This window comes from Physeter macrocephalus, unplaced genomic scaffold, assembly GCF_002837175.3.
Source record: "Physeter macrocephalus isolate SW-GA unplaced genomic scaffold, ASM283717v5 random_1669, whole genome shotgun sequence".
NCBI lineage: Eukaryota > Metazoa > Chordata > Mammalia > Artiodactyla > Physeteridae > Physeter > Physeter macrocephalus.
The window spans coordinates 1-17919 of NW_021146564.1; the positions used below are offsets into that span (position 1 = coordinate 1).

At 46.3% G+C, this 17919-nt stretch overlaps 1 protein-coding gene across 1 annotated transcript in view; it reads right to left on the reverse strand.

The window, feature by feature from the left end:
• Window positions 1-631: 631 nt before the first annotated feature.
• The window catches only part of LOC114485413 (receptor-type tyrosine-protein phosphatase U-like), a 22456-nt gene continuing 5168 nt past the window's right edge, over window positions 632-17919 (reverse strand). Inside the window, exons 7-11 of the mRNA XM_028486797.1 lie at window positions 8389-8697; window positions 4583-4692; window positions 4035-4236; window positions 3579-3681; window positions 632-1058 (exon numbers count right to left, since the gene is read on the reverse strand). Of these exons, the coding sequence (XP_028342598.1) occupies window positions 632-1058; window positions 3579-3681; window positions 4035-4236; window positions 4583-4692; window positions 8389-8697 (1151 nt within the window). The remainder of the gene's footprint in view (window positions 1059-3578; window positions 3682-4034; window positions 4237-4582; window positions 4693-8388; window positions 8698-17919) is intronic.

Here is a 17919-nt window from a genome sequence, read left to right on the forward strand (position 1 = left end):
TGGAGGCATAGATGGGGGTCTCAGCACCGCTGAAGCCAAGACCTGACCCTCCCCAGAGGGAATCTTAGACAGCGTGTCTTGGGCCTGGTCAGGGCTTTTCTGGTGTGGACTGTTACTAAAGACACCCCACCTGGCAAGAGGGCCTGGGGGGAACCAGGGAAGGAGGGGCCAAGAGGGAAGGAGCCTGCAATAGGGTAGTGCCTTAGGAAAGGGGGATGAGATAGGTGGAAACAAAGAAAGAAACAACACGGGAAGAGGGCTGGTTGGGGGAGGCGCTCAGAAATGAGGGTAGGGCCTAGATCCAGGGGTCTGCTTAGGAGGGGGGCAGCCTGGGAAGGAGCGATCCGAGGAGGGAGGAGCCTGGAGAAGGACGGGGCTTCAGGGAGGAGGAGGATCCCAGGCCTCCTCAAGGTCTGGTGAAAGTGGGAACCTGAGATGGGCCCCCTCTGGAGAGAGAGGAGCCTGAGATAGAAGACCAGGGCCTCAGAGGGCAGCAGGGACCAGGCTGGGAGCGTGGATAGAAAAGAGTCTGGGGAAAAATGGTTCAGGAAGAGGGTACTGCTGGAGAGAAGCTGGCTGGGGTTAGGAGGGTGGGGCTCAGGTGAGTGGGCGGGGCTGGGAGTGAGAGGAGCTATCGGAGGGCAAGGCTCATCAGCGGGGGCGGGATCAGGACGGGGGTAGGGCCTGGTGGGGGTGGGTCTCTGGCCTCTGTAGCAGCCTGCTCCAAGGTGTCGCCAATCCTGCCCCCCAGCCGCCCCCGCCACCACTCCGGTCGGCCCCTCACCCCCTTCAGGTGGCTTGTTGCCTGGAAGTAGATGAGGTAGGCCTTCCTGGGCTCAAGTGGTGGGTTCCAGAAGCCACGATAGGTATGGTTGTCACCCACGGTGAAGGGCATGGCCTCAGGCAGACTGCTGGCCGCCAGTTCGGCCCCGAAGTAGTGCACCAGGCCTCGGGCCAGCGCCGCATCGAAGGTCAGAGGCACTGGGAAGCAGTCCTGGCCGCCTGGCTCCCGCCGGAGTCTCCGTGGCCGCTCCTCCTCCACAATAACCTGGTACACACTGGACATGGGGAGGGGAAAGTGCAGTGGTCACGGTTGCCAGAGAACAGGGAGAGCCGTCTGGTGGCTAAGGGCGTGGGCTTTGGGGTCAGGCCCAGGAGAGGGCTCATCTCAGCTCTGCCTCTTACTAGCTGGGCAAGTCACTTAAGCTCCCTGGGCCTCAGTTTCCTCCTCTGTAAAATGGGAGTGATTACAGGACTGTTACATAAGGTAGAGGTGAGGAAGGAGGCAAGTTTAGCAAGCAGCCAGTGCCTGTCAGCTGTTATTACTGTAACTAAGGCTGAAAGAATGTGAGCCCTGCTTAAGGGAACCAAGCCCTAAAGCCCCACCCTGACTCCTCAATGAGTCCTCCTGGGCCTGGGAATCCCAAGCCTCAGGCTCCAACCAGGTTCCAGACAGGTCCCTCTAGGCCACAATAAATTCGAGTAAGACATGATGCATTCACTCATCCAGAAAGTGTTTACTAAGCTCAGACATGGGCCCTGTGCTGGGCACTTGGGGGATGTAGGCTTCCTGGAACTGCCCTCCAGTGGGGGAGCCGGTCACTTAGTAAGCAAACGAGGTCACACTAACCCTGCCTCTCAAGTACCCTCCCGACCCTCCCAGGAGACTGCAACTCTGAGCCTGCCATCTCCCAGTCCTGATGGCTGATTTGTGTTCCCTGGTCTGTATTCCCTCTGATTTGTGTCTCCTGATCCCGACTTGTGTATTACTATTTATTTTCATCACTTTACTGAATGGCCTTGCTGTGAACTCCTCCAAATCCTCTGTGAAACAAAGCCAAGAGTAAATAAATGAATGCTGACAAATTTAAATATTTCCAGTCCCAGCCTGGGTCACGTCTTGGCATGGGACACCCCATACTGACAGCCTGCACTCTGGCAAAGTAGAAATGCCTTTTCCTTGCTCTCCAGCTGTTTCTTTTGAGCTTCCAAGTTGGGAGGGAATCACCCCAGCACCCTGGGATTTGGGCCAGACAGGTTCATTCCATCACTAACCAGCCCAGGCCCTTCTCAACCCTCCATTTCCCAGGCTGATGTGAGGCCTCTCCTGGCCCGAAGTCCCACCAGGAAATGATAATAATCATTAGCCATGAACAAAGCACATCTTGATCTGGGATGATCCCCATGATGCACCTAAGGGAGGCTCAGAGGGGTGAAGGGACATGCCCAAGGTTGCACAGCCATCAGGCCTCTCCCCCTCACATGGTCCACCCCTCACCCAGATCCAGCCTTGCCATCATCATCCCTGAAAGACGCTGACCAGGCCTGCTCACAGGATCCCCCAAGGGAAAAGGAAAGGAGAAGGTGATGCTGGTTTCCCAACTCCTCCCAGATTCAGAGGCAACAGGGCCCTGAGGCTCCTGCAAAACGCCAAATGCCCCTGAGATGCCCAGACTTTTTCCTGGGGTCTGGGAATCAGCCCAGGGCAGGCTTTGCAGTGGCAAATACAGGGGAGCCAAAGCAGGAGAAAAGAGTGGAAGGGGGGAACAGTGAGGAAATGAGGGGGTGTCAAGGGCACCTGGGAAACCCACTGCCTTCTTGGGGGGCTTAAGAGGACCCTCCCATGCCCAAATGCAGGCTGTCACCCTCTCCCAGTGCATGAAACTTTATGGTAGGAGGGGGTGGACCAGAGGGGCAGGGAGGCTCTGTGACTTCAAGGAAAGGTACAGGCTTTGCAGACAAACCTGGCTTCCAAATCCCAGCGCTATCGTTTACCAGCTATGTGGCCATGGGGGCTTGTTATTCAGGCTCTCTGAGCCTGTTTCCTGATGTGTAAAATAAGGGTACTAATACCCACTCCACAGGCTGCCACGAGGATAACATGACTCATGCAGGTAAAGTCCCTAACACGCTGTCTGGCTGACAGGAAGCATGTGCACACATTCCACAAACACGCTCACTCTCTTTCACATACATACACACACATCACACACACGTCACGTGTCTTCACCACACGTGCGCGCACACACACACACACACACACACACACACACACACACACACACATCTTGTCTCCAGCACCTTCTCCCCAACAGAAACAGCCACTATGGCATCAGCTTTCTCTGCAAAGAAGTGGGGAGGCCAAGCTCTTGGCCACTCCAGAGAGATGGCCCCATCTGGCTGGCTGCACTAGCCTTCCAGAAAGCCCATCTCTGTGTCTCCCTGGATGGGATCTTCCAGGGAAAATGCTGGGAAAAATAAGGCCCCCAGAGTTCACTTCTCCAAGGTGTCAGAAGGAGGCCCTCTGGAGAGGCCTGAACAGTCCCCTCTCCAGGCTGGATGTTGTCCAGAGATCTCATGACAGTCACCACCAGGCACCCTGCGGCCTCAGAGGGGAGTGACTGCAGGCGTCCTGCCTGCCCAGGATCACAGAATGTCCTCCTCCTGACACTCTGAACCCTTAGTGTGAGACTGAGGAAGGACAAGGGTGAGCTGGCCTGGGTGGAGACTCTGGGTCAGAGGAGGGGCCTCTTCCCTATGGCCCTGACCCCCCCGCCCCTCCGTGCAGGCGTCCCCACCTGATGGGCGCCCCGCGGCCCTGTGCTGGCCTCAGCAGCACGGTGATGGTGTTCTCAGACTCGCCCAGCGGCGACGGCATGTCAGCATAATCAAAGCTGGGAGCTGGGGAAGGGGACAGGACATAAGCACAGAGCCTGGCCACTGGACCAGGAAGGTCAGGCCTCCAGCCTCCTTGACCCCTGTCCTCAGATCTCCTCCCCTTCAGCCTTCGCCTCCTTGTTCCCTCTGACCTGAGCTTCCCTGACCCCTGAACTCAGCCCTTGGATTCCACTGATCATAGTCTCTAGACTCCTCTGATTTAATCCTCCCTGACCCCGACCTCAACCTCTAAATGGTACCTTTATCTCAGCAGGAGCCCTCCATCACCACCCCCAGGAAGCCTCACCCCCTACCCATAGAACCCTGAGACTCTGTGCCTCCTCCAAAGGGGCTAGGGCGGGTCAGGCGGGGCTCACCTGAGATGTTGGTGGTGATCTCGGTGAGCGCCGCCTGGCCGAAGCCTTTGCCCGTGCGGGCCCGCACAGAGAACAGGTAGGTGGTGCCCGGGTGCAGGTTGGAGAAGACGTGGTAGGTCTCATTGCGGAGCTTGGAGATGGTACGCCGTGGGCCCGGCACATTCACCGCCGGGTCTGACGACTCGATGCTCTGGTAGCTGATCTGGGGGCAGGATGGGCAGGTAGGGAGGCCAGGGATGGGGAAGGGCATCACTAGTCCCGTAGCCTCCCACCCATCATGGTTCAGGTGAGCTAGGGATAAGGTTGGGCAAAGGGGAGAAGCTTGGTGGGGGGACCGTGGATGCCCCTTAGTCCAGGCCTCTGGGCACCTTCGCCTCTCTCTTCTGCCTTCAGGGCCCCTGTCCCCATAACACATGGGGCACAGACCCCAGCCATAGTGGAAGGAATCCCAATGATCACCTCTGTTCCTCTGCCCCATATACTTCCCTCTACAACCTGTGGGCCCACCTTCCACCAGGGGCCCCAGTTGTAATAGGGTCCAAACCCACCTCATACTGAGTGATGAGGCCATTGGGTTCCTGGGGCTCCTCCCACTTGAGGAAGATCATGTCCTCCAGCGGAGTGAAGGTCAGGGACTCAGCTGCAATCCCGCCAGGAACTGCAAGGGAAAGGCGACATGGGGCAGGGAAAGGCGACATGGGGCAGGGAAAGGCAAGCTTTGGAACTAGATACCTGAGTTCAGATTCCAGCTTTGCTATTTCCTAGCTGGAATGCTTGGACCACTCAGCCTCTCTGAGCCTCAGCTTCCTCATCTGTGAAATGGGGATGATAATAACACCTCCCTCACCAGAATTAAATGATGTGATGTACATAAAGCCCCAAGGTAAATAAATATCAGCACTCTCATATGGTTCAGCCTACGCCTGAGTACTCGAAAAGGGCAGCTGGCACTTTCATCACTGTGCAGGATGCATTTGGCAGAGAAGAATGAATGCTCCTATTTTGTTCCAGTTGAGTGGTTTTCAGAAAATATAGACATTTGCCAGAAAAATGAAAACAACCGCATTAGAGTGGCAGGATTATGGGTGGAGCTGTTTTCTTGTCTAAAAATTACTAATTACACAAACAATATGTTCAATGTAGAAAATCAAAATAGGCATAAAGAAAATTAATGGCACCTACAATTCCATCACCCAGAGATAAATACTGTCAACATTTCAGCAGAAGCCCTTTCAGGTATGGTTTTGTTTTTGTTTTGTTTTGTTTTAAGGTATCATCTTAACAGCAGGCTCAAGGAATTTCTTCTAGGAAGAGAACGGCCTTTGTTTGGGAAAACACCTTGATAAACTGTTGTGCAGAAGCTGAACTCCTAAGATAGGGGAAAGCAGACACCCAGATAACAATCAGGGACAGCTCAAGTGCCTTGTGTTAAAATGAACAGTTAACAAGGCGACACCACTATCCACCCACCAAAATGATAAAAGGAAAAAGACAATTCCAAGTGTTGGTAAGGATGCAGAGCAACCGAAATTTTCACACACTGCTAGTGGCAGCATAAATTGATACAACCACTTGGGAAAACTGGATATATCTACTTATTATGAACACATATTCTATAACCTAGCCATTCTACTCCTAGGGAGTAGGGACAGAGAAAGAAGAAAGAAAACCAAGTAACCCAAGTGAGGCCTGGCCAGGGTTGGGAGAGGGGGTGTGAAGCAGCCACAACAACGTACCTAGCAGGGGGTGAGGGGAAAGGTCAACAGATTTTAAGAATAGAGCAGTCTGATATTCAGTTTGAGGTTAGTTGAGAAGGGTATCAGTATATGCTACCCCAAATATGCCACTTGGTATAAGGATTATTTTGAGCTGAATTGAGAAGGCAATGTAGGAGCATACATGAGAAAAAATTCTCTGTCCTCCCCCTATCTGCCTAAAAGTAGGACATAAATTTGTAAAGGTGCCCCCTTCCCCTCTCTACCAGGAAGGATAGAAGTTAATCACTGAGAAAACTAGACCCTTATCAGCCTGGAGGAATCTACCTAACAAACTTTACAGACTACCGTTAGTTTCCCCATATATTCGACTTCCCCTAATTTGCTTCCCCTAGAAGCTCAAAGTCCTTCTCCTTTGTCTTGTCACTTCTCTAAAAATTCATTGTTCTTTTGTTAGGACACTATATAAGTCCAAGTTCTCACCACCCCTCTGAGTTACTCACCACCGAGTACTCCCCTGTTATGGGTGATGCATGTGTTCATAAACTACTATTTCCTAGAATGGAAAATAATCCGAAAAAATATGTATATGTATATATATATCTTATATTGGAATCACTTTGCTGTACACCTGAAACTAACACAATATTGTAAATCAATTATACCTCAGTTTAAAACTTTTTAATAAAATAAATAAATAAAAATAAACTCCTGTTTGTTTTTCTCTTGTTAATCTGTCTTTTCTCCATCTAATTTACAAGGCCCCAACAAATGAACCTAAGATGAGTAGAAGAAAAAAGTTAAGTTTTTCCTTTCCTACATTTGCAATGATTCAGGGTAAACCCCTCTAGTCCTCACTCCCATCCCCAGCAAATCCTCAGCACATCAGTGCAGGGCATAGAGCATACACGTTGCCTTAGGCGAGTGGGGTTTTCTGGAAATCAAGGAAGGAGTTGAATTTTATATCTGGGATGCTGCTGTGCAGAACAGAAAACTGCATATGTGAGGAAGCAAAAAACAAAACAAAATAAAAAACTATTAACCAAGGAGCTTGGGGTTACCTGGGATTTTACAGCAATCTGGAGAACACTTTTGCTGGCATTAGAGTGTAGCTGTTAAGAAAAACAACTCTCAAACAGATGGCCAGGTTTGAAACCCAGCTCTGCTACCCATCTACTAGCTATGTGCCCTCATCTGTAAAATGGGAATGGTAATAGTAAATAACCAAATAGGGTGGTCATGAGGATCATATGCATTAATACATGAAAAGCATTCAGAATAGTGCTTGACATATAGTAAGTGCTTAATAAATATTAGCTTGACATAAGTAGAACAGTGCACCCAACAAGGACAGAACGCCTATTTTTTTCAAGTAGATATGGAACATTTATCAAAATTTAACCATATGTCAGGCCATAAAGCAAGGATCAAATTTCAAAAGACCAAAACTAGATTATATACTCTGACCATAGTGGAAGTAAGCTAAAAATCAATAACAAAAAGATAATTAGAAAAATCTTAATTGCTTAGAAATCAAGCAATGTAATTCTAAATAACTCTTGGGTCAAAGAAGAAATCATAACAGAAATTAGAAAATATTTTAAACTGAATGATACTGAAGATAGGATATATCAGAACCTGTGGGATGCAGCTAAAGCAGGGCTTAGAGGGAAATTTATAGCTTTAAATGTATATATTAGAAATAAAGAAATGCTCAAAATCAATGATCTAATAAGTTTCTATCTCAAAAAGCTAAAAGAAAAGCTGATCAAATCCAAAGAAAGTATTTTTTTAAAAAAAGAAAGAAAGAATAGAAAATATTCAATAAAGAAAATAAACTAGGCCAAAAGTTGGCTCTTTGGAAAGATTAATAAAATTTATACACCCTTACCATGAGAAACATGAGAATAAGAGAGAAGACACAAATTACCAATATCAGGAATGAAAAAGGGAATAGCACTATAGATCCTACTGATGTTCAATAAATGTAAGATAGTATTATAACCGACTTTATGGTAAGAAATTTGACAATTTAGGTGAAATGATCAAACTCCTTAAAAACGCAGTATACCAGGCTTCCCTGGTGGTGCAGTGGTTGAGCGTCTGCCTGCTGATGCAGGGGACACGGGTTCGTGCCCCGGTCCGGTAAGATCCCACATGCCGCGGAGCGGCTAGGCCTGTGAGCCATGGCCACTGAGCCTGCGTGGGAGCCATGGCCCCGGAGCCTGGGCGTCCGGAGCCTGTGCTCCGCAATGGGAGAGGCCACAACAGTGAGAGGCCCGCGTACCGGGGAAAAAAAAAAAAACAAAAAAAAAACGCAGTATACCAAAACTGATACAAGAGTAGAAAACCGGAATATTCCAGTATCTGTTTTGAAAATTAAAACTACTATTAAAAAACCCTGCCACAAAGAAAACTCCAGGCCCAAATGACTTTACTGCTAAATGTTCCCAAACAATTAAGGAAGAAATATACCAACTTAACCCAAAGTCTTCAGGGGAATAGATATCAGTATCATTACTTTACTGTTATACAGTCGGTTTAATCCTAAGCAAATAATTTCCTATAGCAATTTCAGTCTCAGACATGCAGCGTCTATGGGAGGCACTGAGAACACTGGGAATAAGGGGGCCTCTTACCATCCTCGTCCGTCTGGAACGTGACCTCCTTGCCCTCCTTGCGCCCCTCGGGGTTAGTGAGGACGAGCCGCACGTGGACATTCCGGTAGGGCAGTAGGTTCTTGATGGTGTAGCGGCTGACACCCCGCTCTATCTTCACACATTCCTGGATGGTCTGGTTGTGGCTGCTGCCCAGGGTGTAGTGATAGCACAGGGACACAGTGTAGGTGTGGCAACGTGTCACGTTGTAGCCCAGTGGTTCCCACTGCAGGGTCAGCTGGCGGGCCTGAATCTCAGCAAAAGCCAGGCCTTTGGGGGCCCTCATGGGCTCTGGGCAACCCAGGAAGCAGAGAGAAAAGGTAGAAGAAATGGGAAAAGAAGAGTAGATGGGAGAGAAAACATCATTCAGCTGACTGACATCAACCTTCCTTTGCCCCCAAGAGTCCAAGAGACCCCCTAGAAGAGAAAACAGTGAGTAAAAGTGTGTTTGGAGTCAGGCGGGGCCACATCTGAATCCTGGCTCTGCCACTTGCAGCTGGCAACCACTGGCTAAGCTGCTTCACCTCTCTGAGCTTTAGTTTTCTCAACTGCAAAATGGGATAATAGGCCCTACATCATAGGATGGCTGTGAGGTTTAAGGTAATACATGCAAAGCATGTGCAATAATGGCTAATACACAACAGGCCCTCGAAAATTTTAGCTATAATTTTTTTAATAATACAGTTCACCTCCTATTTCAAGATCGTGCTGGAGGACGTCAAGACAGTCTGAATCAACCAACTGCTGTATTTTCCTTAATTTATTAATTCCAAACTAAAACAGCTTATAGTAATATATACGATACAATAATATAGAGAAGTCAGGATGATGGGGGAAATGAGAGGCAAATAGTTAAAATAATGCCAGAGAATGTTAGGAAAATAGAAATGCATGTCATTAGGTTCTATGTGGAGCTAAAGATAAGATTCAAATTAGGTGGTGAGTTTCCTGGCTGCCAAAGCAAAAAGGGAAATACAATCTGTTAGATGATGATGATGATAATGGCTGTTAACATTTATTAGAGGCTTTGTATGTGCTAGGCATTGTTCAGAGGTTTTAAAATGCTTTATCTCATTTAATCCTCTCTGTAATCCAACAGACAGGTGTGATTATTAGCCCTGTTACACACATGTAGAAATGGAGGCACACAGGAGAGATAAGTAACTTGCCCACAGTGGCACAGACAGTAAGTGGTAAAGCTGGGATACAAACCTGGACAGGCTGGCTTCAGAATCCACACTCTTAACCACCACTACCCTGCCTCCCCATGAGGAATTCACTGTCCAAAAAATAAAAATAAATCACACCAATGCCTCTGGAGAGGCAGCTACCCCAACACAAGGGAGGTGTATATTACTGTGCTTTACAGCCTCTTGATGATTCCATAAAACCAGAAAGTTATCCTCATTTTATAAGTAAAGAAATCAAGGCTTCTGAAGCAAAGCCAGGATGGAGCCCGGGGGGCTCAGACCCCAGTCCTGCATCTGCATTGACCAGCTGTGTGATCCTAAGCAAATCTCTGGGCCTCAGTTTCCTCATCTATAAAATGATGGAAGAAGCCAAGATTACTAATGATCCTCTTCTCTCTTGCCCCCTGACTGTGCAGGTTCTGTGACACCTGCAAAGTTTCCCCAGTTAGAGGACCTCAGGACACACCTTAATGAACAGGAAAGAAAGCACTACTGCTTGGCCTCTTAAGATCATTAAGTATGACCCTATTATCATTTTTATATGATTAATTTGCTCAGGATGCTCTTTACAAAGATGATGCAAAGAGAAACATCAGGCTGCTCTTTACTTGGGAATGCCTGGGTAGGTGGCACAGCTTTAGACACTGGTCCCAAGGACAACACAATGCAAGTTTGTTTCCGCCCAGGAGTTTTCCTTCCTTCCCTGGACCACAGGCAAGTGGCAGTCTCCAGTCATACATCAGACCACCAAAGAGAGATTTCAGCACATGCTGAGAGCAAGGCCCACCTCTTGACTTCTTACAGAGAGCCTGGCTCTCTTCTCCCCACAAACGAGGCAGACCCGATCCCCACCCAACAAAAACGTTAAAGGGCTGGCTCCCTGCTCACTGCAACCTGAGGGTTGCTGGCTGCAAGCCCACTTACCATACTTGTGTTTTCTCTCCCGTTCCTGGCCCATAGAGATTTTCCTAATGGTTTTCTATATGGTTTTGTTTTAACCCATCGCTCTTATGTGTTTGGAGAGGAGTAGGAGGATTTTGTGTGTGCTCACTCTGCCATCTTGTTCAGAGATCCTTGCTTTATTCCTTGACTTTCTGGCTCTGGTCCTGGCTGCCCGATGTGTCCTGTCTCAAGGTGTCTATGTCTATGTCTATGCCTATGCCTATGTCTATGTCTATGTCTATGTCTACTAAAGCCAAGTACCATGGCTTTATTTGCACTAGTGAGAGTGGATCTCGTTTTCCTGCAGCTCTGCTCACACCATCCCCACCCCCGGGAACACCTGCTCCACATTCTTTGCCATCCTTCCAGGTTTGGCCAAAGTGCACTGCTTCCTTCACCATCTGGCAGCATTTAGAGAAGGACATGAAACGTTCAATGTAAACCGGTAACACAGGCTGGGTCGGGACTCTGAACAACAAGACTGTAAGTGTCCCATCCAAAAGGGGCAGCTGCCGCTCAGTTCCAGGCGATATCGCCATGCAGGACTACAGGCTCAGGGTTGCCAGATCTTCCCATTTCTTAAGAGAAGCCAGAAATTCCGATTTGTGTGTGTGAAATCTCCAGATTTTTAAATACTGGCAACCTACTCAGGTTTCTTAAAACCACTTTGCAGGGCACAAAATGGTAACCTCTAACGTGGAGGATGAAACTTTCACCCTCCCGCTTGGGTATCTCATTCTCCAACAGCTGTGTTAGCCCCCATCCGCCTCGCTAGAAGAAGGGGTCTTTGAAAAGAAAGCTCACTTTTCTTTCTCTTCCCAGCCTGAACAAATCTGGGCAGATCCAGGGGCTCAAATAGTTTGTTGACTAAAGGCTGATATGTTGATTGAGGGGTGTGAATTCATGAGTCTCTCTGTGTTTCCAAAAACCATCTGGCACCCACACACACTCTCTTCAGCTGCCAGCACACACTGGCAAAACAGAACTTGGGGACCTCAAAGCCCCATCTCTCTAAATTCCATATGGCTGTAGGCTACTCAGAGATCAAAGGTCAAAATGCACATTAAAACAAGAAGGCTAACAGCTAACATCTGTCAAATTAGGCCAAAATGTGTTGATTTTAATGATGTTAAGGAGGATTCAATAACCCTGAAACATTAACTGTTTCTTGAGGAAGGGGCTTTGGAGTGGGGTCGGGTGCTCCAGAGTTCAAATCCTATCATCTCCACCTCTCATTAGTTCTGTGACTTCAGGCAAGTGATTTAACCCCCTTTTGAACATCAAGGTCCTTGACTAAAAAATGGAGATATAGTAACACCTACTTTGAAGAGCAAGTGTGAAAGTTACATGAGATGGTCTAACTTATAGTAGTTAATTAATTAATATGTGCACTCCAAGGGTGAGATACACTCTTATATACAGCAGCACCCCTTATAGTAACAGTATAAATTAGTGTGACCATTTTTAAAGCAATATATGTCAAAGTCCTTTCTTAAACCACCCCTGACTACTTATCTGAAAGAAATAACTCAAGGAGGAAACAAAGCACAATAAGCACTAAATTTTTCAATACAGTATTATTCACAATAATAGGAATCTAGAGACAAATAGCCCAGCCATATGGAGACACTCAGTGGACTCCTACAGCCAATAAACATGATTATAAACAACGTAACACGTGTAACAACACCAAGAAAAGGAAGCAGAATACAGAATGCTTTCCACATCCCAATGACAAGGGTGTGAAATGTGTACTGTAGGCATGTGGGCAGAGATTTGAAGAAGGCAGGAAAACTGAAACAGCTGTTAGGCTAGGATGGTGACATTTAGAGTGATTTCTTTTAAATGCCTTCTACTGACGTTATATTATTGTTTTTATATTAAATAATATGGTGGGAGCGGAGTTTCATGGGGACCAGGGAAATGACAACACAGCTGGCCAACAGCAAAACAACTATGGGCCAAGGCGCCTAAGCAAGGAGGGGTGGTGATGCCAACGAAGAGAAGGCAAGGTGAGTTGTCCGGATCCTGTCTGCCTGGTCCCTGCCCCAGGTCCTGTCCCGGCCAGCCTATGTAAAGTGTTTAGCAGTGCTGGCACAAAGTGGGCACTCAGCCCACAATGGCAGCTGCTGCTGCTGTTCCTAATGGTGTGGTTGTGATGGTGGTGGTAGTTTCAAAAACTAGACTGGAAGGCAGGACATTCCAACTTTGGTTCTGACTCTGCTACAGACTCACTGCGTAGATTTGGGCAAGTGACTAAAAATCTCTGAATCTCAGTTTTCTCATCTGTGAAATGGGAACGAACAACGGCTGTCACCGTAAAACATGGGTTCTTAACCCACTGTATGATCACAGGCAATTGCCTTCCTCTCTCTGGGTTTCATCTGTACATTAAGGAGAGAAGAAGAGAGATTCTCTGTGGATCCCCGGCTCTGATTTCTTTTATTCTAAGTACCTGACCAGAACTGGCTTTGAAGAGTTAAAAACACCATAGCAACAACAGTTGTCATTTACTGAGTGCTTACTGTGTGTTATAGGCACTATACTTCACAGGCATTTAATGCATTTGCATGCCATCACCGGCATTTAACCCAAAACACTGGAGGGTACCACGGTTCAGACTTCACCGCTTTTCTCTTTTCCACCGACACTTATTCCCTAAAATCTAAGGACTAAATCAGGGGTTCTCAACCTCAGCATTACTGACGTTTCGGACTAGATAATTCTTTGTTGAAGAGGCTGTTTATACACTGTAGGATGTTTATCAGCTTCTCTGGCTTCCTCTACCCCTTAGACGCCATTAGCACCCCACCCCCAGTTGTTACAACCAATATGTCTCCAGACCCTGCAGATGTCTCCTGGGAGACAAAATCACCCCCCCAGTTGAGAACCACCAGCATAAGAGATCTCAACCAGTCTCACGGATGTAAATACCATCTACACCATGTCTATACTGATGACTTTCAAATTTATATCTGCAGCCCGAACCTCTTCCCTGAATTCCATACTCGTAAATCCATCCACCTGATAGATATCTCCACTTGAACGGCTAATAGGCATATCAGTCAACATTTCCAGCACAGGACTCCTTATCTATGGCACCCCATCTACTACTCCTGCTCCTCCCGCAGTCTGCTCCCTCGCAGTAAATGATAATTCCATCCTTCTGGCTGCTCAAGCCAAACACCTTGGAGCCATCCTTGACTTCTATTTCCTTCTCTCACTGCACATCCAATCCATGAACAAATGCAGTTAGCTCTACCTTCAAAACAAACCCAGAAAATAAACCACTTTTCACCACCACCACCACTACTTCCCCCCAGCTCCCAGCCTCCACCATGTCCCAGCTGAATTGTTGCAGTAGTCTCCTCACTGGTCTCTCCTCTGGTCCCCTTGCCTTCCTGGAATCTATTCTCCACAAAACGACCAAGGTGATCCTTTCAAACATAGTAAGTGATGTCATTCCTGCTCTCCAAACCCGCAATGGCTCCCCAGCCCACCCAGCGTAAAATGGCTCTGAGTCCCACATCCCCAGCATGACTTTGACCTTCTCTCCTGCCAGCTCCCCCTCAGTCACTAGACCACAGTTCTACTGGTCTCCTTGTTTCTCCTCACACTTGCCAAGCACGCTATACAGACTTCCTTGCTATTACGTCTGCCTGGAATGCCCCTTCCCCCAGCAATTCCTCCAGCTTCCTGCGTGGCACTGTCCCTCACCTCCTTCAGGTCTCTGCTCAAATGTCACCTTCTCGGCAAAACGGTCCCTGAGCCTTTTTGAAATGACAATTCTCCTGCCCCCACACCCCATCCCCCTTCCTGCTTTAACCTTCACAGCCCTGGTCATCATCTGACCATCCATATATTTCACTTGTTTACTGTCTCCTCCGCCAGAATGTGAGTTCCATGCAGAGCTCCGACAAGAGGAACTCACTCACTAGTGGCTTTTGTCTGTCTTGGTCGCAGTCTTATATCACTAGCAACTAAACAGTACATGACACATAATAGGCACTCAATAAACACGTGTTGAATGAATCTTCACACTTACCCTGTATGGTAAGGATTATGAACATTCCCACGTTATAAAACAAGGGGGCTAAAGCTTGGGGAGGTTAAGTAACCTGACTCAGATCCCTCAACTAGAAAGTAACTTCCACTGGAATACTCTTACCCAACACCCAAGGGTCTCTCTAAATATGGCATTAAACTATATTTTAGATGGTTCCCGGATCAGCTTTTTAAAACACTTAAGAATACTGATTGGCAAAAAATAAATAAACCTTGACCTAAGCACGTAGCTTATCCAAAAATTAACTCAAAATGGATCACGGACTTGCATGTAAAACTATAACACTTTTTTTTTTTAAAGGAGAACATTTTGGGGATCTAGGGCTAGGCAAGGAGTTCTTAAATTTGACATCAAAAGCACAATTCATAAAAGAAAATTTTGATAAATTGGCCCTCATCAAAATTTAAAATGTTGCTCCATGAAAGCTCAGGTGAAGAGGATAAAAAGACAAGCTAAAAGCCAGGGAAAAACATTTACAAACTACATACCCAAAAAAAGACTAGCATCTAGAATGTGTAAAGAACTCTCAAAGCTCAACAATATAAAGTGAATAATCCAATTAGAAAACGGGCAAGGACAGGGACTTCCCTGGTGGCACAGTGGTTAAGAATCTGCCTGCCATATATACGATGGAATATTACTCAGCCATAAAAAGAAACGAAATTGAGTTATTTGTAGTGAGGTGGATGGACCTAGAGTCTGTCATACAGAGTGAACTAAGTCAGAAAGAGAAAACAAATACTGTATGCTAACACATATATATGGAATCTAAAAATTAAAAAATGGTACTGATGAACCTAGTTGCAGGGCAGGAATAAAGATGTAGACATAGACAATGGACTTGAGGACATGGGGTGGGAGGGGGAAGCTGGGGTGAAGTGAGAGTAACATCGACATATATACACTACCAAATGTAAAATACTTAGCTAGTGGGAAGCGGCTGCGTAGCACAGGGAGATAAGCTCGGTGCTTTGCGATGACCTAGAGGGGTGGGATAGGGAGAATGGGAGGGAGGCTCAAGAGGGAGGGGAGATGGGGACATATGTATGCATATGGCTGATTCACTCTAGTGTACAACAGAAACTAACACAGTATTGTGAAGCAATTATACTCTAATAAAGATCAATTAAAAAAAGAAGAAAAAAGGAATCCGCTTGCCAAGGCAGGGGACATGGGTTCAAGCCCTGATCCCGGAAGATCCCATATGCCGCGGAGTAACTAAGCCTGTGCGTCACAACTACTGAGCCTGTGCTCTAGAGCCCACGAGCCACAACTACTGAGCCCGAGTGCCGCAACTACTGAAGCTCGCACGCCTAGAGCCCGTGCCCCACAACAAGAGAAGCCACTGCAATGAGAAGCCTGTGCACCGCAACGAAGAGTAGCCCCCGCTCGCCACAACTAGAGAAAAGCCTGCGTGCAGCAACGAAGACCCAATGCAGCCAAAAATTAATTAATTATTTTTAAATGGGCAAGGACATGAATAATTCACCAAAGAGGATATACAGATGGCAAACAGCACATGAAAAGATGTTTAACATCACAAGGCATTAAAGAAATGCAAATTAAGACCAGGATAGGCTATTACTACACACCTCTCAGAATGGCTAAAATTTTTTTAAAAAATAATAATAATGACAGCACCAACTGCTGGCAAAGATGTAGAAAACTGGATCACTCATATATTGCTGGTGAGAATGTAAAACAATACAGCCTCTCTGACAGTTCTCAATAAAACTAAATATGCAATTACCATATGATCCATCAATTGTACCCTCAGGCATCTATCCCAGAAAAATATGAAAAATTATGTCCATGAAAAACTTGTAAATGAATTTTCATAGCAGCTCTACTTGTAATAACCAACAACTGGGACCAGTTCAAGTGTCCTTCAACAGATAAATGGTTAAACAAAGTCTGGTATATCCACACCATGGAATACTACTCAGCATTAAAAAGGAATGAACTATTGATTTACACAACAACTTGGAGGAATCTCCAGGAAATTACAATATGCAAAAAAGCAAATCTCAGTGCCAAGACAATTCAATGGGAAAAGAATAGTCTTTTCAATAAATGGTGCTGGAACAAGTGGACATCTGCAAGCAAAAGAATGAGATTGGATTCCTACCTCACACCATATACAAAAATTCACTCAAAATGGATCAAGGACCTAAATGTAAGAGCTAAAACTATAAAAGTCTTAGAAAAAAAATAAGGGTAAATCTTCGTGACCTTGGATTAGGCAATGTTTTTTTAGATATGACATTGAAAGCACAAACAAAAGAAATAATAAATTGTACTTCATCAAAATTAAAAACCTTTGTGCTTCAAAGGACACCATCAAGACAACTAAAAGACAACCCACAGAATGGAAGAAAACACTTGCAAATATATCTGATAAGGGTTTAGTATCCAGAACATACAACTCAATAATAAAAAACTGAACTTAAAAATGAGTAAAGGATCTTAATAGACATTTCTACAGCGAAGACATATAAATGGCCAATGAGCACATGAAAAAAGTTCAATATCATTAACCATCAGGGAAATGCAACACCACAATGAGACACCACTTCATACCCACTAGGACGGTTATAATCAGAAGACAGATAATAACAAGTGTTAGTGAGAATGTAGAGAAACTGGAACCCCCATACACTGCTGATGAGAATGTAAAGTGGAGTGGTTGCTTTGGAAAACAGTCCAGCAATTCCCTAAATGGTTGAACATAGTTACCATACTATATATATATATATATGTATATATACATATATATATACATATATATATATATATATACACCCAGGAGAAATGAAAACACATGTCCATACCAAACCCTGTACTTTAATATTCATAAGAATACTGTTCATAATAACCGACAAGTATAAACAATGCAAATGCCTACCAACCAATGAATGGATAAGTAAATTATGGTACGTCTACAAAACAAAATATTATTCAACAATAAAAAGTACTGGGACTTCCCTGGTGGCGGGATTTCCCTGGAAGCACAGTGGTTAAGAATACGCCTGCCAATGCAGGGAACGCAGGTTCGAGCCCTGGTCCGGGAAGATCCCACGTGCTGCGGAGCAACTAAGCCTGTGCATCACAACTATCAAGCCTGCGCTCTAGAGCCCGCGAGCCACAACTACTGAAGCCCGCGTGCCTAGAGCCCATGCTCCGCAACAAAAGAAGCCACCACAATGAGAAGCCTGTGCACCACAAGAAGAGTAGCCCCCGCTCGCCGCAACTAGAGAAAGCCCGTGTGCAGCAACAAAGACCCAACGCAGCCAAAAATAAAATAAATTTATTTTT